The sequence below is a fragment of the Rhincodon typus genome, chromosome 1, assembly GCF_021869965.1.
Source record: "Rhincodon typus isolate 14 chromosome 1, sRhiTyp1.1, whole genome shotgun sequence".
In the NCBI taxonomy this organism is placed as follows: domain Eukaryota; kingdom Metazoa; phylum Chordata; class Chondrichthyes; order Orectolobiformes; family Rhincodontidae; genus Rhincodon; species Rhincodon typus.
Window position 1 is genome coordinate 116,600,097 of NC_063332.1, and position 23,554 is coordinate 116,623,650.

The window sequence follows — 23,554 nt, forward strand, 5'->3', positions numbered from 1 at the left end:
AAGCAATGCTCATCAGTTGTACGCAATGTTTGTTGTTTTATTAGAGTGACTGGGGGAGAATTATTTGAAGATATTGTGGCCAGAGAATACTATAGTGAAGCAGATGCCAGGTAAGTGCCTCATTTTATTGTGAGACTAATAGGCCTGGAAATCCCTTAGAGCTGTTCGAAGGGGTTTCTTGGCCCAGATTGCGGCACCGTATTTAGTCAGTCACGTGTGAATCTTTCTCTTTAGTGTCCAGTGCTCAATCATGTTGAAGTCAAATTTAACACAACAAAAACATTGTTTTATTTTTACACTTAAATAAAAGCATTTTTGTTCGTAAATGCTGTTAAAGACATGTTGCTAAAATATAGCACCAATTTATGGGCTCCAGTTTTTTTTTGTAAGGTAAAACAATCTAATTTTCCAGGTTTTACAGCACATAAAAAAGGAATATTTTTCCATTTCTGAAGTCTGAAGTTTTTAGCAGTGACAGGGGTAGCCAATGTCCGTTTCAAAATTACGCTGACACTTTTTTCAGCTTTTCAACTTTTAGTCCAGAAATCAGAAACTATAATACCAAAAACAATTTTTTAAAAATCACAGCTAATTGAAAATTAAAAGCTACAAAAATTGTGGTAAACTAAATGATTTACTATATGTAATGTTGCACTTTAAATTGATTGTTGGCTTAAAAAAGTGCATTTAAAAATGCAATGGCAAATAAAGTCTGATCTTAATGTAGATGCATGATGCTGTTGATGCTTTCAGAAATGTTTGGTTGATATTGGGTAGATTTTCTGCTTTGATCACATTCAATGATCTGAATGCAAATTGCATCCATCTTCATACGGCTTCTTCTCCCCACCTAACTTTCTGTTCGTAACAATTTGCGTATTACTGAATGCAAAATTTGCTGCCAACCAATACAATCATGCATTAATTATTAAGCACATTTTCAAAATACTTGGTTTAAAAATATTTTTAGATAAGGTTAACCATGGTAACTTGATGCAGTTTGATTAACAGAGCTTAAAATAGCTGCCTCACAGAAAATCAGCAGTTTAATCGTTGTCAGCGCACCATCTGTAAATAACCTAATTTTAACATACTAAAAATGAGCTTTAAAAGATATGCAAAGCTGTTTTCAGTTCATGTGCAGTAATCAGTGAACTTACTACCTTGAAATATACATCTGAAATATTTTAAGATGCAGTTTTTGGAATCCTTGCAACCAAAGTATCCTTTTGAAACGTTAGACCCTCCTCAGTAACTCACAAACAATGTGTAGAAATTCCCAATGGTGTTCAAGACCATACCTCATTTTGTGGATCATCATCTACCATGATGGTTTTAAAACAAGCTTAAATAATCGCAGAAACATAATATGTGCTGAATGCAATTTGCTGTCAAAATACGGTAATTATTAGGGCAAAACAGGATCAAGACTTGTCGATGAAGTTGGGCTTAACCCATGGAGTTATAGAATCGTACAGCATGGATAACAGACCCTTCAGTCTGACCAGTCCATGCCAAACATAATCCCAAACTAACTAATCCCACCTGCCTGTTCCTGGCTCATATCCCTCCAAACCTTCCCTATTCATGTACTGATCCAAATGTCTTTTAAACGTTGTAATTGTATCCACATGCACCACTTCCTCAGAAAGTTCATTCCACACGCGAACCATATTAAAAATTTGCGCCTCATGTCTTCTTAAAATCTTTCTTCTCTCACCTTCAAAATGTGCCCTGTAGTACTGTTGTACAACACTACCCAATGCCCTCCCATTAATTGTATAAGTCCTAACCTTGTTTGTTGTACCAAAATACCTTGGATTTATCCAGTTTGAATTCCATCTGCCATTTTTCAGCCCGTTGACCCATTTGATCAAGATCCCTCTGTAATCGTTGAAAATCTTCTTCACTGTCTACTATGCCACCAAATTTGGTATCATCCACAAACTTACTAACTGCCCTCTATATTCCCATCCAAATCATCTTGAAGCATCTTCAAGTGATGTAAAATGCAATGCAGCCTCAACATAACTCATACAGAAATGGGAAAAGAAGCCATTTGCATTTAGCCTAGGTGTTTCTTCTTGCTTTTCTGTCTCCCATGCTCGCTCACTGTCCACCCCCGCCCCCGCCCCCGCCCCCACCCCCACCCCCACCTGTACACACATGTCCAGTCCATTCCATTCCCCGGTCCCTGTGACTTACACCAACTCCCCTCTCTCCCACTCCCTGTCACTAATGTACACTCCCCTCTGTCCCATTCCCCCTCGTTCTTTCTCGCTTTCTTGCTTGCTTCCCTGTGCTCTCTCAGAAAACCCCCTGCTTCCACTGACCTCTTTCCTCCACACTTCCTCACTAACCTCCCACTCCCCTCTCCCTGCTCCAGCTCACTGATCCCCACTCCCCTCTCTCTGCTCCAGCTTGTTTTTGCCATTTTCGCTCCTTCCCACTCAGCCTCACAACTGCTCCCCACTCTCACTTACCTTACTTGCTCTGCCCCTTTCCATCTGCCTGACTCAGACGCTTTCCCCCTTTTTGCATGCTGCCATGCTCATCCTCACCCGCACTCTCATTTGGAATATCTCTCTTTTTCTACCTTACAGACTTAACCTCTGCCCCACCCTGTCTTTCCTCACTCGCTCTGTGTCCCTCTGTCTTCTCTCTCACACACATGTCGCTGGTGTTCTGCTCCAGTTTCTGGTACCTGTGCGGGTGCATGAGAACCTTGGCTGTCTCCTGTTTTTGTTGTTCATCTATTGAGAAAAGGTGGGAGAGAAATGGCTTGTGATTGGAGAAGCAGGCCTAGTGGATCTATCACTTGACTCTTGAATAGATAGTCTATGTTTCACATACAGACGCAGTGACAGGTTGCATTCAACACCCAGGCCTTGAATGTTCTCTTGGTGTTGAGTTGAAGGGCATGCTTTTTGATTTCTATAAATGTTTCTTCACTGTTGATATGTGATATTGGCATAAAGTCAACAATTTTTAACATAATTCTAAATGGTATACAACTTTCCATTGTGCAGCGTCCTTTTTTTGATCCTTTTGATTTCATTAATGTTAATTGATAGTTGAAAAATATTAAAGTTCTCCCTTCCCCATAGGTTAACATACATTTGGTAATTCACTTCCCCAATCTTCACACAGCATATGAGATTGTGTTAACATGAGATAAGTAAGCATAGACAATCAATTTTCAACAATTTTCACGTTTGTTAGGTTATGGCAAAACATTTCAGAAATGGAAACTACTTCAACATTGTTGAGAACTTAAATGAATTGCACTCCTGCTGTTTTGAAATTCTAGAATTTGTGCCTTTTAGCTTTATAGTTTATTTTGAAATTATGAAGAACGAAAATTGAAATTTGTTGTAACTCAGTGCAGGATTGCATAATTTCTTGTAGGATTCATTTTCTATTTCTTCAAATCCTATTTCTAAATATCCAACTTCTAAATATCCATTGAGGTGACATTCATCATTTGTTCTTTACGCTTAGAATTATTTATTGAAATGAATTGATTCCTGTTTTTGCTAACCTTTTACATATTGATGAAAATGCCATCATCCAAATTGGAGAAACCTACCTGAACATTTCCACCTTTAAGATTGCTCTAATGAGTATTAATAATAGGAAGCCATGTGTGGAGTTACACACCAGGAATCATGATCAAATGTAGTCTTCAGATGAAGTGGTTTTCAAGGACAGGAAGTAATAAGGTCAAAGTAAGACTTAGTTCTAGCTCAGTTTTGTCCTAAATACTGTCAATTACTTTGGGTATTTAAATTATAAATTTGTATGCAAGTGATCATAATGAATACAGTGAGTATAAACTTGTTGATGAATAATTATACCTCCATGCCAGTGGTGACAGTGCAGTACCTCCACTGAAAGGAAAGTTTATTGGGTGACAATGCAGGGAGTTTCTGTGACGAATGTTCATATTAGATTTTATATTGGAAAGGGTTGGCTAGAACTGTGCAGATGTGGTACTGCTTTCTATACTGTTTATACAGAATTTTTAATTCAGAAAGTATAGTTTAGATTAACACCTGCTCTAAACTGTCCTGCTTGTTGTAAACTTATGAACAAAGTCACTTTGGATAATTGGTTGTTTCAGGTCAATTTTCTTTCTTTGAAACATTTTAAAAGAAGAAAAATCAAGTTGCATTTCTGAAGCATCTTTTGTGACCTGAGGACACCACAAAGTACTTCACAGTCACTGAAGCATTTTATGAAATGTAGTCATGCTGCTGCGTAGGATACATGGTAACCAATTTGTGCGCAGCAAGCCCTCAAAGAGCAGCAAGTTCTGAACTGTTCAAATATGGGCTACTCCATGGCAAGCAGCATAAACACTACACAAGTGTGCTGGAGAATGACCATCTTCAAAACAAGACCTTCTGGACATTTCCTCTTAATAATCATTGGAATTACCATTGCTGAATATTTTCTTGGGGTCACCATGAATCAAAAACTTTAAATGGCCACACAAATAGTGTGGTACAAGAGTAGATCAGAGATTGGATATTATGTAGTAAGTGACTCACCTCTTGACAATTAAGTCTATCTAACATCTACTAGGCATAGGTCAGGGTAATGATAAATTATTCTGTATTTGCTGGATCTGTGCATTTCTAACAACTTCGCAAGTTGATATTACTCGTGGGTGGGGGGAAGCAGTCTACTTGTTTGGGACCCTGTTCACCACTTTAAGCATTTACTGCCTCTACTACTGTCACTGCATGGCAGCAGTATGTACCATCTACAGGTTGGTTTATGACAACTCACCAAACACCACCTAAACCTCTGATCACCAGCATCTAGAATCACAGTGCATGTATGAGAACACCACCTGCATGTCCCCCACCAAAATATACCTTATGGGCATCAGTCATAGGAAAAGATGCACAGATGGTGATAGCAGTGTTAACACCAAATACAGACAAACACCTGACTGAGAATATGAAAACAAGTTATGGGTGATTATGTCTTAGCATACATTGAAAGCTTTAAAAAGTGTTTAAATTATTACCTTTCTACGCAAAAGGGTCAGCTGAAATAGTCACATCCTTGCCTCTGAATCAGAAGGCATGTGCAGGGATTATTTAGAAATGCACCATGGTCAGCACAGACATGATGGGCCAAAGGGCCTGTTCCTGTGCTGTACTTTTAGGTTCCTGTCCAAAGGTTTAAATGTAGAAACCGTGGCTGATACTTCAGTGTAGTACTGGGATCTTTTGGAGACACATCCATCTCTGTGACAAAGCAGCTTGACCTCAATCATCAACTTATTAATGTACTCTGAATTCTCTTCAGATCTGTAACTCTATTAGTTTAGCTACTTTTATCACTCTACCTTCCATTTGAGTTAGTAGCCATAACCACAACCTGATCATGGAGATTTTTGCTTTTATCTTTTGTCCAAGAAAGCTGTCCATTATCCAAGCTGCCCATTTGCCTTGTCTGGTTGCAGTCTCTCTTCACAATGAGATCTGTCTGGCCTCTTTCTTTCAGATGTCAGTTAGAAATCCTCTGTGCTGTATGTGAACTTTTCTTCCAAAATGTGCCTTTTGGGTCAGTACTGGATCTGCATTTTCTAGTTCTCCACTCTTGAATCCCCTACTGCCACCTTACGGCTCTCACTTCTTGTCCTTCATCTGGAACGTTTAGCCAGTTTTTGTATTTTCCTGTCAATTTTCCCACACATCCCACTATCATGGTCATCCTCTGGTTTTCTGCTGGCCAGTAAACTACCTGTGAACCCACTTTGGACAAGTAATCCCCACATGAGATTGTTTTCAATTTCTTCAATGGCATGTGTATCAGTATGTAGACCCTGAGCTCTCAAATCCTGCCCCTCTGATTTAGAGTTGTAGAACTCCTGGGTTTGCAAAGTACATGTCGTTTCATCATCGGTGCCTTCTTCCATGTTCTCAGAGTTGTAACTTGTAACTTAGTCCCATTACTTGTGAAGAATGTGCTTTTATAGTTTGATTTCCATGTTGTATTCGGAAAGTTTTGCTATCATGTAACTATTCCTGGCCCTGTTAGAGTGAACCATATCACCAAATCTGAAGTCTCCCTTGGATGGATTGATGTGATATATCCAAGCTTTCTCATTTTGTTTTCCTGATCCGTCAGCATTAGCGTTGTTAATGAAACCTTTCTTTGGTGTGTCATGCATTTCAGTGCAACAAAAGATGCAGGACAAAATTGACTTGATCATTGTTCTGTGTAGAGCTAGACGATCATCATGCAGAACCAGGCAGGTTTGGGTTCCAGCCATATTCTAATTGGTATGGGTTAACAGCCCTCCATTCCCGCCCCCAAAAAAGGGAAAAACAGTTTATAAGGAACCTTTTGTAAATATTGCCCATGCCAGTAATGTTTGTAACTTACAGCTTGGTTGAATTGCCAGTAATCATAAGAGTCTTTCATTCTCTGTATTACAACAGAACTGCCAACATGTCTTCCGATGGGAGCTGGAAATGACTGTCTTCCTAAAATGGTTTTTAGAGCAGTAGTCATTTGTTCAAAGAGAGTCATTACCATGAAATTGAATACCTTTCAAAATTAAAGTCTGCCCATGTGTGAAATTTGTGTGCAATCTAACAGTTTAAATTCCAATACTGCCACCAGAGTTTCAAGTATGAATTTCTTTAGCCTTTTATATAATCCCTCAAACTTCATGACACATTCTTCCATGAATCGATTGTCTACAGTCTTAAATTCATCAAAGTCTTCCAATGAGTCATCCTTTTTATAAACTTGGTCAATAAATAGTAGTAGAATCTGCAGTCCCTCCCCAGTATCCAAGTCACTTACGTCCAGTTCTGAAAATACTTCTTAGATTCCTTATTGGTTAGGACAAAGCCAAAACTATGCCTTGCTGCTGCTTGGTTACAGAAGTGATCCAAATCCTTCTCTACACTTCTTTCTTCCATTGCTCATACAGCTCCAATCCTGAAAATGCTGGAGGATAGCTGTAGTTCGTGATCTTGTGACATGATTCTGCCATTTCATTTTAAAAAGCTACTGTGAGCTTTACTCCTGTCAGAAACCGGTTTGCCTTCTGCTTTCGTTATCTTCCCACTTGAAAAGATCAAAGTCTGTCCTCTATTACCATGGTGAACATGCTGATTTCCATAAATTGAATTAGATGGCAGATGATGTTTTGGAGATTTGCAAGAGTTTTATTATAAGTCTGTACTTGATCATGACCCCACGCCTGAGCACCAAACCATCATCTCCCAAACCAGCCACAACCTCATCACCTCAGGTGACCTCCCACCCACGGCCTCCAACCTCATCGTTCCCCAACCTCGCACTGCCCGCTTCTATCTCCTTCCCAAAATCCACAAACCTGAATGCCCTGGTCGACCCATCGTCTCCGCCTGCTCCTGCCCCACCGAACTGATCTCCAACTATCTGGACTCCATTTTCTCCTCCTTGGCCCAGGAACTCCCTACTTATGTCGGTGACACCACCCATGCCCTCCACCTCCTCCAGAACTTCCACTTCCCCGGTCCCCAACACCTCATCTTTACCATGGACGTCCAGTCCCTCTACACCTGCATTCCCCATGCAGATGGCCTTAAGGCCCTCCGCTCCTTCCTGTCCCGCAGGCCCGACCAGTCCCCCTCCACTGACACCCTCATCCGCTTAGCCGAACTCATCCTCACCCTCAACATCTTCTCTTTCAATTCCTCCCACTTCCTACAGACAAAGGGGGTAGCCATGGGTACCCGCAAGGGCCCAAGCTACGCCTGCCTCTTTGTAGGTTACGTGGAACAATCCCTCTTCCGTACCTACACCGGCCCTAAACCCCACCTCTTCCTCCGTTACATTGATGACTGTATCGGCGCCGCCTCGTGCTCCCACGAGGAGCTCGAACAGTTCATACACTTCACTAACACCTTCCACCCCAACCTTAAGTTTACCTGGACCATCTCTAACACCTCTCTCCCCTTCCTAGACCCCTCTGTCTCCATATCGGGCAACCACCTAGAAACCGATATTCATTTCAAGCCCACCGACTCCCACAGCTACCTAGAATACTCCTCCTCCCACCCACCTTCCTGCAAAAATGCTATCCCCTATTCCCAATTCCTTCGCCTCCGCCGCATCTGCTCCCAGGATGAGGCATTCCACTCCTGTACCTCTCAGTTGTCCTCGTCTTTCAAGGACCGTAACTTCCCCCCCCTCAGTGGTCGAGAACACCCTCAACCGTGTCTCCCACATCTCCCGCACCTCATCCCTCACACCCCGTCCACGCAATAAGAACCAAAAAAGAATCCCCCTCGTCCTCCCGTACCACCCCACCAACCTCCGGATCCAACGCATCATCCTCCGACACTTCCGCCATCTGCAATCCGACCCCACCACCAAAGACATCTTTCCCTCCCCACCCTTATCTGCTTTCCGGAGGGACCACTCTCTCCATGACTCCCTTGTCCGCTCCACACTCCCCTGCAGCTCCACCACACCCGGCACTTTTCCCTGCAACCGCAGGAAGTGCTACACCTGCCCCCATACCTCCTCCCTCACCCCCATCCCAGGCCCCAAGAAGACTTTCCACATCAAGCAGATGTTCACCTGCACATCTGCCAATGTGGTATACTGCATCCACTGTACCTGGTGTGGCCTCCTCTACATCGGGGAAACCAAGCGGAGGCTTGGGGACAGCTTTGCAGAACACCTGCACTCGGTTCGCAATAAACAACTGCACCTCCCAGTCGCGAACCATTTCAACTCCCCCCTCCCATTCCTCAGACGACATGTCCATCCTGGGCCTCCTGCAGTGCCACAACGATGCCACCCGATGGTTGCAGGAACAGCAACTCATATTCCGCTTGGGAACCCTGCAGCCCAATGGTATCAGTGTGGATTTCACAAGCTTCAAAATCTCCCCTCCCCCTACCGCATCCCAAAACTAGTCCAGCTCGTCCCTGCCTCCCTAACCTGTTCTTCCTCCCACCTATCCCCTCCTCCCACCTCAAGCCATACCTCCATCTCCTACCGACTAACCTCATCCCGCCCCCTTGACCTGTCCGTCCTCCCTGGACTGACCTATCCCCTCCCTAACTCCCCACCTACACTCACCTTTTACTGGCCCCATCCCCGCCTCTTCTACCTGTTTGTTTCCTCTCCTCTATCCATCTTCTATCCGCCTCCCACTCTCTCCCTATTTATTTCAGAACCCCCTTCCCCTCCCCCTTTTCTAATGAAGGGTCTAGGCCCGAAACGTCAGCCTCTCTGCTCCTATGATGCTGCTTGACCTGCTGTGTTCATCCAGCCCTGCACCTTGTTGTCTCGGATTCTCCAGCATCTGCAGTTCCTACTATTTCTGATTCAACTTTATTACAAACACCAGTTTCCACTTTCCCTTCTGGACCCTTTTACAATGCCTCGGGGGAAAATCCTTTTTTTTGCTTTTAAAACCTTTGAAGCTATATATGGGGGCTTGCAACAATTCTTTTTTTCCATTTATGGGATGTTGGCATCATTGACTTAGCTAATGTTTATTGCTCATCTATAATTGCCCACTGGGCAGTTAAAAATCAGCTACATTGCTTTTAGGTCTTGTGTCACAGTAGGCCAGACCAGGGAAGGATGGCAGATTTCCTTCCCTGAAGGATATTAATGAACTTAATGAATTGTTGTAAAACACATAGTCACTATTATGCTAACTTTTTAATTCCTGAATTCTATTAAATTCAAATTTCACCATCTGCCATTGTGGGATTTGAACTGTTGTCACTAAAGAATTTGCCTAGTCCAGTGACAACATCATTAGGTCACTGCCTCCCCAAGGACCAAGCTCTTCTCTTCCCTCCATATCCTGAAGAGCTGTCACACAACTCTGAACATCCTTGTCCACCACTATTAAATCAACTGTGTTTCCACTTTTTCAGATTAAGTGAAGAGCCCATTAAGGGGAGAACCCAGCCTTTGAACTGAAAGCTCAATGAACCATGTGCTCAGTGCTCAGGAAACTGTGCCATCAACAATCAGTATAGTTCTGATTGGTGAAAGTGCATGTAAATGATTAGATGGTCACTTTGGTGAATTTCTCTGTTCTGTCACGGTTCTCCATCGCATTCCCCGTTCTGATCTCTCCATACTTAGACATCTGCATTCCTCTGAGGAAACTAGCAAACTTCAATCATTTTCCTCACCAGTGTTTTTCAGTCCCACAGCTTTTAGATTAACAACTTCAGACTTTAACAGTGCCTCATATTATTTTCTTTGACAGCAGGTGCTGGCTGACAGTGCCAGACAGATGTATTATTGCTCTGGGGAATGGGGAACTGATGAATGATTTTGTGGACCTCCCCAGTCTATCAAAACATTGCAAACTTTGTCTCAACCTGCTTTGTATCTTCTGCCAGACTCTGGGGCCCTGGAAATTGCTTTGTCTTCGTAATTTTTCACACTTTCCTTCCTACCTGCCCCACTTTTGCTATTAATGCACAGACTCCATGTTTCTTGGCAGATTCTTCTTTCCCTTGTTATTCCTCTGTTTATCTCCCAGCAATATCACTATTCCATTTAATCCCCCCCGCCCCGCTCTCTAATCAAGCATTTCATAAATCTTTCATTTTGTTTTGGTTCTCCTTTTTTTTAAAATATGTCATTCTCTTTATCTTTAATATCATCCAATTACAAGGAAGGGTATTAAAATCTGAAATATTGATGTTACTGTTCTGATGCCTGATGTGCTGAATATATTTTTGTTTTCTCTACTTCGTCTTCCAGATTTCCAGTAACTGCAACGTTTTTGCTTTTTGTTTAGTCATTGGTGCAAACCTATGAATCAATGTTATATAACAGTTGTGAATTTGCCAAGTTTAAGATTATGTTAAATTTAACTGAAAAATAGCACTACAGCCCCTGAGTTATAAAGTTAGAGGCTCAAGTTTCAGTCCACAGACTTAAGCTTGTGATCTAGGCTGACAGCTCAGCTCAGTGTGCAGAACTCACTCAGTAATCAGTCACAGATGCTGTCTTTCAGATTATATTGAGGTCCTTTCTGCTGTCGTGGCTGGAGGTGAAAGGTTCCATGGTGGGATCTGAATAATGGGGACATTCTCTGCACTGCCTTGACCAGTAGCGATACCTCAAACAAGATCATTGAAGCTACCTTATTGTTGCTTGTGGGACCTTGCTACATGCAATCTTGTCCCCCAGATAGATTGCAGTGATTACTTTTTGGGAAAAGATATTCGTTTGTGATAAAATTCTTAAGAATTTTTGAGGCACTACGTAAATGTAAATTGTTTTTCTACTTTTCATCTGCTGCTTAGGGATGAATGATAATACATTACAGAATTCCAATCACACGAATTTTTGACTTAATTTTGGAAGTTTGTATTCCGTTATACCAACATTCTAATCAAGGTGAAATTTTCTTCTCAGAAGATCCATTGAAGAATGTAATTAAACATTGAGAATGCTGATGTTACTGTCTACAACTCCCCTGTCAGAAACTTTGATCCTTAGTCACCGATTCTAAACCCCTTTCTGATCACTAATCTGAGCTAAACCTATTGCAAATGCACTATTCTATTTGATGGCAGGCTTAGCTTCTGACAGCAACTGCTTTCCATCACCAGGGTCGCTACTTCCTCCTTAGTGATACCACCATCTTCCCCCCAGATCTCAGCCCATTTGCTGCTAAAATTGTCATCCTTGTTTTGGTTACCACTACACCCAACTGTTCCAATACTCTTCTTTGCCAGCCTCCTGTCCTGCATCCTCCATAGATTTCAAATTAGGAGCATTGGACTTTATGAGCAAGATTCAGCCATTTGGCCCTTGACCCTGCTCCACCATTCAAAAAAATCGTGGCTGATCTGGTTGTGGTCTTGGCTCTACTTTCCTGTTTGTACCCCAGAATCCTTCACTCCCTTGTCTATTAAAAACTGTACATAACTCAGCCTTGAATAAATTAAAAAATTTACCTTTATCTCTGGAGGAAAAGAATTCTTCTCATCTCAATTAATGGGGAGACTCTTAACTTCAGCTATCTTCCTTAGTTTTAGTCTCCCAACAGTAGGAAACACCGTCTAGGAATCCACCCTAAATAGTGTCGTCAAGATCTTGTATGTTTCATTGAAATGACACCTCATTCTTCTGTGCAGTTAATACAGATCCAACGTTTTCAATCTTTCTTCATAAGTCCTTTATCCTGACAGTGAGTTTTGTAGATCTTCTTTGAACTGCTTCTAAAGTAATTATACCTTTTTTTGAATAGGGGACCAAAACTGTACACAGTACTCCAAGTGTAGTTTCAACATCAACCTGTACAGCTGTAGTAAAATATCCTTGCATTTATATTCCCTTCATCTAGGAATAAATGACTTTCCATTTGCCTGCCAAATGCGAAGAGCTCTCCATGGCCTTATTTTGACTTGCACAAAGTCCCATTCTTATCACATCTAAGATTTAAAATTCTCTCTATTATAGTTCAATTCCTCCATGGCCTTGCCACCTGACTGTATAATTTTTTGTAGCCTTAATAATCTTACCAGTTCTGTTTTCTTGCATTCTCTATTTCCTAAGCCTTTCTGCTTTTGAGGCCCTAGGCTGTCACATTCTCTCCTTATATGTATCTACCTCACTGTTCTCTGTTAAGATGCACCTAGTTTTTGACCACATAGTGATGAGGCTATTTGCTTAAGTCTTATAGAGGCCAAAAATGTTTAAAAATAAATTCAGCTTTTCAGTTAATAACTGAATGGATAATGTGACGAGAGAGCACATCTTAATATGTTTATTGTAACAGATAGATTAAAAGCACTTTTGACAAAACATTATTTTTGTAGGTAGCTTGTACTTCAACCTACAGAATAGAACCTCTAATGCACCCAAAACAAAACTACTACTAAGTGTATGTTGTACTGTCCTTCAAGCAGACACCCAATCAAATAATTATTGACTAGTTACTTCTGATCGTTTCTTTACCCAGCCTAAAAATGTTAAACTCCAGAACTTTTATATTGTGCAAATTTCATGAAGACTTCTCCCTCTATCTAAAGCTATGCAGATCTTCTACGTATGTTTTAACTTCTTTCAAATTTCATCTTCCATTTTCAAAGCCCATCTCCATGGCAACATGAATCACATGATCCTAGTATCCAGGCAGAAATATTGATTAGTTACCCTGGAGACCTCAGCCCTTTGTTTTAGATTTTGGATGTAAATGGACAGTTTAAAATACATTTGTTTACGATATTACATTTCCACACTTTGCTGGGACCTTGGAGACTGTCCGTCAATGAGCACACAGCCTGATGTTTCAAAGAGGAAACACTTGGCACTTTTTTTCCCAAGTAAAGCATCTGGGCCCCTTGAATCTGTAACAATCTAACCACCCAGGCTTGCTGGCTGGCAGTCTTCAGAACAGGACACTTACCTTAAAGATAGAATCCTAAAACCACCAAGGATCCTGTGTACCAGATACAGAATTGGTAACAATGTAAAGATTCATTTTGACATTAGTTGCTGTTGAATGGATGTTCAGTGATACACAGTGCCGTAGTTAATTAGTTCCCAAAATGATGTCTGTTTATTTAGCTCTAAAGTGCAAAGGGAATTTGTGTAATAATTATTGAAGTAGGTGATTTAAGATAATTGGAAGGGAAGGTATAAAAAAGAATTGCTTGCGTTAATCAAGGAATTTTAAACTTTCTGATTCATTTATGGATACAAGTGTGTAATTTCTATTGTTTTCTTCTGTGAGATGCATGGCCTTGCAGTATAAAACAGACTCAAAATAGAGAGTGGTAATTACCGCAGTGTAAAAGTAGATGTAGCTAAAAAGATGCTTGCCTGTCACACAACCGCACACAAGCCATGCGGTTTGAGTTCACCTAATTTGATGGGTTACCATGGTTATTATTTAAAAATACTCAGCTGAGTACTTGTGCGAAATTTTATTTCTTCTTCAATTGCCCTTTGTTACCTGTAAACTAAAAATTGCTATGAATTATGGGGAGAGAAAAGAGAAAGAAACCACTAAGACTTTTATTAGCTTAATGTCAGTCATTGTTACTGTCACATACATGACTGTGAATGTAGCTACGCTATTTTCTTCCTGGTTAGACAGTTACTTTCTAGAAAAAGCAATAATTTGGTAAATTCCAGGCACCTTCCAGCAACTAAATTTTCACTTAAATTGAGTCTTGGTTTTATGCTTTGATTGGCCCTATCCATTACAAGAATCTACTTTCAGATATGGTCTCATTACTGTGCGATTGTGGGATTCCAAGAACAAATGCGTCAGCCCTGACCTTGCAGCATAGCGGAATAGCTTTGAGGGACTGAATGAACATAGAACATAGAACAATACAGACAGTACAGGCCCTTTGGCCCACGACGTTGCGCCGAACTTTTACCCTAAACCTAAAGTCTATCTAACCTCCACCCCTACCTTATACTATCATCCATATGCTTATCTAATAGCCGTTTAAATGCCCCTAATGAGGTTGACTCCACTACCCTCTCTGGCAATGCATTCCCCCCCTACCACTCTCTGAGTAAAGAACCTTCCTCTGATGGCTCCCCTATATCTACCTCCACTCACTTTAAAACTATGCCCCCTCGTAATAGCTACCTCCACCCTAGGAAAAAGTCTCTGGCTGTCTACTCCATCTATACCTCTGATCATTTTGTACACCTCTATCAAGTAACCTCTCATCCTTTGTCGTTCTAAAGAGAAAAACCCTAGCTCTCTCAACCTTTCCTCGTAAGACCTTCCCTCCATTCCAGGCAACATCCTGGTAAATCTCCTCTGCACCTTTTCCAACCCTTCCACATCTTTCCTGTAATGAGGTGACCAGAACTGGACACAGTACTCCAGATGTGGCCAAACCAGGCTTTTGTATAGCTGGAGCACAACTTCACGGCACTTGAACTCAATCCCTCTATTAATGAAAGCTAACACACCGTACACCTTCTTTATCGCCTCAAAATAAAGGGAAGCAGATGTAGGACTGTGGTCAGGAGGAACTTCTTCACCCAAAGGATTGTGAATCTGTGGAATTCCCTGCCCAGTGAAGTGGTTGAAGCTACCTCACTGAATGTTTTTAAGGCAAGGCTAGATAAATTTTTGAACAGTAAAGGAATTAAGGGTTATGGTGAGTGGGCGGGTAAGTGGAGCTGAGTCTCAAAGATCAGCCATGATCTTATTAAATGGTGGGGCAGGCTCAAGGGGACAGATGGCCTACTCCTGCTCCTAGTTCTTATGTTCTTAACAACTTTATCCACCTGGGTGGCAGCTTTCAGGGAACTGTGCACATGAACCCCAAGATCCCTCTGCTCCTCCATACTGCCAAGAAACTTTCTGTTAACCCTGTATTCTGCTTTCAAATTTGTCCTTCCAAAATGAATCACCTCACACTTTTCAGGGTTAAACTCCATCTGCCACTTCTTAGCCCAGCTCTGCATCCTATCAATGTCCCTTTGTAACCTAGAACAGTCCTCCGCACTATCCACAACTCGACCCACCTTTGTATCATCTGTGAGCTTACTAATCCACCCTTCCACTCCTACATCCAAATCATTTACAAAAATCAGAAATAGAAGAGGACCCAGAACAGATCCTTGTGGTACACGACTCGTAACTGAGCACCATGTTGAATATTTTCCATCCACTTCCACCCTTTGTCTTCTAAGGGTCAGCCAATTCTGAATCCAATCTGCCACATTTTCCCCCATCCCATTCCTCCTCACTTTCTGCATGAGCCTACCATGGGGACCCTTATGAAATGCCTTACTTAAATCCATGTATACCACATTCACTGCTCTACCTTCATCCACGTGTTTGGTCACCTCTTCAAAGAATTCAATAAGGTTTGTGAGGCATGATCTACCCTTCACAAATCCATGCTGACTATCACGAATCAAACTGTGCCTATCCAAGTGATCATAAATCCTATCTCTCAGAGCCCTTTCCAATAATTTGCCCACCACTGACGTAAGACTAACTGGCCTGTAATTTCCGGGGTTATTCCTATTCCCTTTTTTTGAACAAGGGAATGACGTTTGTCTCTCTCCAATCTTCCGGCACTATACCCGGCAATCTCTTCCCTCGCTACCCATAGAATCCTTGGATAAATCCCATCAGGCCTGGGGGATTTATCTATCTTCAAGTTCCTCAAAATTCCTAGTACATCTTCCTTACTAACATTGACCTCCTCTAGCCTGCCAGACTGTTTCACACTGTCCTCCTCTATAACTAGGTCCCTCAGTTGTGAATACTGAAAAAAAGTATTCATTAAGGACCTCTCCTATCTCTTTAGGCTCCGTGCACAAATTCCCTTTACGATCCTTGATCGGCCCTACCCTTTCTCTGGTCATTCTCTTATTCCTCACGTACGTGTAAAAAGCCTTGGAGTTTTCCTTGATCCTATCTGCCAAGGTTTTCTCATGCCCCCTTATAGCTCTCCTTTCTTCAGCTCCTTCCTGGCTAACTTATATCCCTCTCGAGCCTTTTCCGATCCTCGTTTCTTAAACCTTATATGAGCATCCTTCTTCCTCTTAACCGGTTGTTCGACCACTCTTGAGAACCAAGGCTCCCTCACTCGACTGCATCTTCCTTGCCTGCTAGGGACAAACATATCGAGCACACACAGTATGCATTCCATAAAATCTCCACATTTCAATAGTGCTCTTCCCTGACAGCATCTGTTTCCATTTTATGTTACCCAGTTCTTGCCTAACAGCATTGTAATTACCCTTCTCCCATTATAAACCTTACCCTGCTGTATGTACCTATCCTTTTCCATGACTATTGTAAAAGTAACAGAGTTATGATCACTACTGCCAAAATGCTCTCGTACCGACAGGTCTGACGTTCGGTCCGGTTCATTGCCAAGCACCAAATCCAAAGTGGCCCCTCCTCGTGTAGGTCTATTTATGTACTGTCAGGAATCCTTCCTGAACACACTGGACAAAATCCACTCCATCTAAACTATTACATCTAAAAAGTTTCTAATCAATATTTGGAGAGTTGAAGTCATCCATGACTACAACCCTGTGACTTCTGCACTCTTCCAGTATCTGTCTTCCAATCTGCTCCTCCACTTCTCTGCAACTATTAGGGGGTCTGTTTAAAAAAAAAACAACAGTGAGTGCTCCTTTCTTGTTCCTGACCTCAACCCAAACTGACTCTGTAGACATATCATTCTCGAACTGCCTTTCAGTAGCTGCTATACTAGCCCTGACTAGCAATGCCACTCCTCCACCACTTTTACCACCCTCCCTATTTCTTTTAAAGCATCTAAATCCTGGAATTTCCAACAACCATTCCTGTCCCTGAGTTACCCAAGTTTCTGTAATGGCTACAACCATTAATGGTCTACTTTTAATGGTTTACTTGGAATTGTCTACTTTCGCTCCTCATCTGTATGATCAAAAGCTTGAGATAAGAAAGTAATTATCAAATGAATTCCAAAACAGATAAGTGTGGGTTTCCATTTTTAAGAAAAAAAGATGAGGGCCACGTATTACTTGGAAAATAAGACTCTAACTGGGATAGAGGAGTACAGTCGTACTAATACGCAGAAAATAGAATCTCTACAGTGTGGAAGCAAGCCGTTCAGCCCGAGTCCACACCAACCTTCCAAAGAGCACCCCACCCAGACCTATCCCTCCCCCACCTGTCCCTGTAACCCTGCATTTCACATGGCTAATCTACCTAGTCTGAACATCCCTGGATGCAATGACCAATCCTGCACATCTTTGGACTGTGGGAGGAAATGGAAGCAAATCCATGTAGGCACAGGGAGAACGTGCAAACTCTGCACAGGTGGAAAGTGGAATCGAACCCAGTTCCCTGGTGCTGTGAGGCAGCAGTGCTAACTACTGAGCAACTATGCCGCTCTAAGAAATCAGAGCTCATCAGGGATTTGAACCTGGGATCTCTTGCATATCTACAGTGGTCAAGGCCCTAAGCAAGAATCATACCCTGACACCAAAGAGCCATTGAACATAACATTATAGGTTACTTTGATCATTTCCAAAAAAAAAATAGGAAAACAAGCATTGAAGTTATTTCTAGAGGAAAAGAATTGTAAAGTGGTCAAGTTATGCAAAATTGGGATTGAACCTTGGTTAGATTGCACTTGGAGGACTGTGTACAGTTCCTGCTGCCATATTATATAAACACAATATAAAGATGTGGAGAGAACCCAAATAAACTTTCAGGAATGCTACTTGAACAGGAAAGTTATATAAACAGGAAAGGGTCATCAGATTGCTCTTTTGTCCCTTGCTAAAATGATGCTAAACTAATGCTTCTAAATTTAAAACAAATGTTTTTATGGAGGTTTTGGAAAGTGCTTTTATTTCCTGGGGGTTGGGTGGATGGGTGTTTGAGTACAGAACATGCCATTTAGTCACTTCTAGTTACCATACATAGTAACTATAAAAAAAATGAAATAAGAAATTCAGAAGAAAGATCTTGAATCAGAATGGTGAGAATGTGAAGCTTGCCACGAGAAGCAGTGGTTAAGGATCAATCGTGTTAATGCATACAAAAGGGTAGAAAGTAGGGAGTTATGATGGTAGGGCTAAGGAGGAAGGACAGAAGTAACTTGGCGTAGACCATAAATTCTGTCTTGGACTGAATAGACTATTTATAATTATAGTTTATCACAGCAATCCCATCAATCCCAGTGTATCTGCTTTTGGTGGTGTTGATTGAGGGACAAATATTGGTCGAAGCACTGGAAGAAACTACTTATTGCCCCACAGGCTGTGCTTTAGGACATTTAATGCCCACTTGTGCAGAAGCTCCTTTTAAACATCACATCTGACAGAAGGCAGTTTTGACAATGCAGTGTTTCCTGGACATAATTTCAAAGGGGCGCTCTCTGCTGTTTAGAGAATTGACAAGAGTCCCATATTGCCTCTATTGGAGAAAACCCACTACATTGAGTGCCTTGCCTGGGATCATCTACCCCATGAGCAGAAATCCCACCGCCTAAAAGTTACTAGCCAGTTAGAAGCAGGAGCTCTACATTGTTCAGCAATGCCACCTGGGGGGTAGTTTCTGTTGCTGGAAATGCACTCACCCATGGCCCAGAAATGCTTAGGGACCCAGGCCATAGGTGAGCGTTTGGACACAGGGGAAGGGGGCAGCAGAATGGCAGAGCTACCTGACCCAATGAGTATTTTCTGTTTTTACTTTCAAACTGTGGTCAAGTGGATTTACGTAAACTTACATTTCTTACACTTAAACTCTTGCTCCATTTTGGCACACAAGTAGTGTGAACTGCATGCTTTGAAGGCAGACTGGAATGCTGTGAAACAATTGTGATGCTGTTTGTTTGCCCAAGTTCAATCGGTGTAACTTTTCTCAGGAAAATACCTTACATGAAAAGGGGGGGTCGATCTTTTGATACGCGTTAGCTTTTCTTTTAGGTACCGAATTGCACAGCAAAATGGGTCATTAGCATTATATTGACACCCCCTTGGCTGATCTCGGCACAAAACGGGGACTAGAAAAATTAATTAAAGGGACCTATTTAGTTGTGCTACTTTGTTGCATTTTAGAACCCACACACCCTCTGCGGGTACCACTCATTTGGTAAAGATTTGAACTATTCATTTCAAACTCACTTCAGGAAACTACTTGCTGGAATTCTCAAGATTTCACAAAACACTATTCTCTTAACCAGAGCCTGTTTCAAGTACCCTTAATATTCAGGTTCTCAGACTTTCAACGCCAATATCTACTTTACTGTGGTGCACTTTAATTCTCTGTGGAGATAGGCCTGCTGAAGAAAGATGTTAGATTTCGTAGTGCTGACGTTGATCTTCAGTTTCCGTGAAAGATATTTGATTTACTGACGTGAAACCAATTTTATTTTATTTTATTGGTTGACCGAATGTTATTTGGAGCTTTTGTTATGTGTAGATAATGGTCTTTTTCTTGTGCTTCAGATCCCAGTGTTGCAGCCTTTGATCAGAAGGTGTATGAATTTAGTTCCAAGCAAAGACTTATACCCAGCGTAAAGGTCAATCATCTAACCTATAGCTACACATAACATGGGTATGAGGAAGTACAGGGATCCAAATACTCCTGTTCTCCACCCTCATTCCACCCCATCCCATCCCCAATCTAGGATGATGGCAATTTTCCACTTGGTATGTCAAGGTTATGCTACTTTCATTGAAGAGTGAGGTGAGCACTGCAGTTGTTAAACGAAAATTTTTAAAATTGCAAAACTGACCTTATTTCAGTACCATCAGCTCCTGTCCCATTTGTATCTAATTTGTTCTGCAGCCATTTTATCAATGACAGTTGATATTTTTCCAACCGCTCATTCATTACAGAAAACTATCCTATCAATATAGATGGGATTTGTGAACAATTCTCACTTATGTCTGTGTATGTGGGTTAAAGAAAAGATAGTGCTAATTATATTTTATTACAATTACACTAAGATTTACTTTGTCATACACAGTACTAGTGAATCATGACTTTCTTAAAATATGAAATGCAACTTGCTGTGTTTTGTCTGTCTGGAATGTTTAAAATAACCATCTGTAAGCTTTGATCAAATTTGCTTTTTAGCTGATTAGATTTCTTTTAGAAATTGTTCTCAGTGATGACTGTGATGCTTTTTAAAAAAAAAACTTCTAAGTGTGGCTTCGTTGCTGTCACTGCTTTATTCCTTTTTCAAGTTGCAGTTGAAGAATTTCTGTTCAGTACTGTGAACTTTCTATGTGTGTGCTGTGAATATGTACCCTAAATTTCTTCTCCCTTCCATTTCTGCCCTTGTTTCTTCACAGTCATTGTATACAGCAGATTCTAGAAAGTGTAAATCATTGTCACCTTAATGGCATAGTTCACAGGGACCTGAAGGTCAGTATTTACCCATGAAATGCAAGCAGAAATATGTTAATAGGGATGGGAAAACAGTCTTAAAGATGACCCTTGCCTCAGCATATACTGCATGGTGCCTTTTACCTATTTGCAAGTCCACATGTCTGCTATGCATCATGGTCGAAAAAATCAATTGGGCAAAGTCTTTTTCTAGTTTTAAGGTTCCGGACAATGAACATTTATTAACATGTTTGAATTGTGATGGGGAAAGGTGTGGGTGTGTAAATATGTTGCAGTTTTTTAAAGAAAACTTTGCTATTGATGCATTGCTGCGTGTGAATGAACACCACTTCTGTTCTGAGACTTGGACTGTGATAGCAATTATTTGTACAACTGGTCACACGTTACTCCATTGGAATACGTATAGGCAGTCAGAAAAATTAGGAATGATGAAATATTTAAAATATGATAACACTTTTAATCTAAATTAATAGCTATGTTGACTATAGTGTTTACGCACTATATTATTTAACAAAAAGTATTATTGAAAGATGAAAAATTGAGAATGATTAACATCAATTTGACAGTCATTTATTTTCCAAAGGTGGTGTCATAGTAACCATTTTGTTTACCAAAGCTAAAAGTTACCTGAAAGAAACGAAGTGGCTACCTACTGCTGCTTTCTCATTGGCTAATCATGACTGTATGGTGGCCACTGAATGTCTAGCCAACAGCTCAAAGGAGGATGTCTGTAAATCTAATTCAAGTCATTGCAGGGAAGCTGTGAACTCTTGGTTAATGTGCCAATGGTTATTCTGCTGGAGCATCTGTGTTTAGGTCCATTAAGGACAATTCAACAAAACACCAGTTGTTTGCTATTGACTATGAAGCCAGTCTCGCCGACAGTACACAGAGAGTGAGTGTCAGCTGGGAACTAACACACACCCCTGGTGTTTGCATGCAGTCATTGCATTCAGCAGATCCTGGAGGCTGTGCTTCACTGCCATCAGATGGGTGTGGTCCATCGAGACCTGAAGGTGAGTGATTTGAATATGATTTGAAAAGTTCATACTGCCCTGCAGTCATGCATGAGATGGAGTCAAAGCTCGTTCCAACTTCCTTAGGTGAATGTCAACGCGTGTAGGTACCAGGTGATTATTTTGACTCAAAAATCAGTGTCCCTAAAATGTGTCACTGACTAAAGGAGGGAAATGGATTTGTGAAGCAAGGGCATCTCTTTTAATTTCTGCAACAAAATTATGAGCATCTCCGGTTCTCATTATTATCAGTCTTCTCAGCCATGCTTGCTTGCGGTTTTGAAGGTGGTGACTGATGGTGGCCATTCTTCAGACACAACCCCAGTAAGGTTTGATAAACTGATCACATAGGGTCAGGGACCACAAACAGCCTGGCTTTAGCTTGTCCAGTATTCATTAGGAGATCCAAAGAAAAAAAAATCCAAATCTGATTCAGACAGAAGACTATATTTTCACTGCATCAGACTACATTTAAGTATGTAGATCATTTTTCATTCTTTTTCTGCTTACTCGTTTTCTGAAACAATTCCTTTTACCTTTTACCTTTGGGATCAGTAGTTATATTCTCAAAAAGAGAAACTTGGAAAGGGAAGGAGTTAATCCATTTCAAACATATGACATAGATAGGAACAGAGACAGTATCAGAGGTTGGGCCCTAAACTACTTTTTGGAAAAAAAAGGTAGAACCTCCTGTAATAATTTCTGGATTATTGCCTGAGCCATTTGAAAATGGGAACAGGAGCAGACAAATTGGGAGAATGAGCATGTGATGAATGGGCTGGTGAGTGCGAGAGGTGTGCTTTTTCATGGGTACCAGCACCAACTCTGGAACAGGAAGGAGGTGTACTGATTGCGTGGAGCCCGTGTCCTAAAAGAAAGAACAAAAGGGGAGTTGGCGAAGGCTTTAATCTCTCAAGGGAACAGTGGGGCGTAAGCAGAACCAGGAAGGAGAACGTGGCAAACAATAACGGAGGATAATTTAACATGGGTATAAATAAAACAAGAGTCTAAAAAGATGATGAAACACATTGTGAGAGACAATGCTATTTAAAAAAAAATCTGAGTTAAAATTTCTTTACTGCATGACCACAGTAATTGTTATAAATTGGGAAAGTTCTATGGGATTATGTATTGGGCTGAATCATATATAGTTAGCAATCCACACATGGCAACAAAACGTTGAATAGTGCAAATCAAATACTGCAGGTTACAACATATATATAGACTAAGTAGAGCGGAAAAACTTAGATTTACTTAGAGCTGTTTCTAGCAGATATGAAACCAGCAAAATTCAAAGTAAATCAGTTGGAGTGTCAAAGCAATCCACCACACTTGGAAATATCCAGCTCGTAAACAAGCAATATGCTCTGCACTTCATCTCCAACACTACCCCACACGTCCCTGGCATGTTCACCCTCCCCTCCTGGCACTGTTCACCATTCCCCCCCCATCCCATGACAATGGTCACTCCTCTCCATCCTTTCCATGCCCTCACACAATGCCTTTACCGACTGCCTGTAGAATCCCAAGCTCCTATCAGGATGATATCCGAAGAGGCGTCATTGTTGCAGAGTGAATTGGGTGGCTGGTGCTGCTCATCCTCCTGGGGTGAGGGAAAGTTTGAGTTCTAGGGATGAACTTTGGGGGTTGTGGGGGGGGGGGGGGGGGGGGGGGG

At 41.3% G+C, this 23,554-nt stretch overlaps 1 protein-coding gene across 5 annotated transcripts in view; it reads left to right on the plus strand.

Annotated features, from left to right (window-relative positions):
- LOC109922295 (calcium/calmodulin-dependent protein kinase type II subunit delta) overlaps positions 1-23,554 on the plus strand; it is a 274,180-nt gene that overhangs the window by 174,414 nt on the left and 76,212 nt on the right. For 3 of the 5 annotated variants that reach the window (XM_048597035.1, XM_048597047.1, XM_048597057.1), the window contains exons 5-6: positions 45-110; positions 20,809-20,881. In XM_048597035.1, coding sequence (XP_048452992.1) covers positions 45-110; positions 20,809-20,881 — 139 coding nt within the window. Of the gene's footprint in view, positions 1-44; positions 111-20,808; positions 20,882-21,806; positions 21,880-23,554 lie in introns of all 5 variants that reach the window. The other 2 variants (XM_048597041.1, XM_048597052.1) reach the window with 1 other exon arrangement.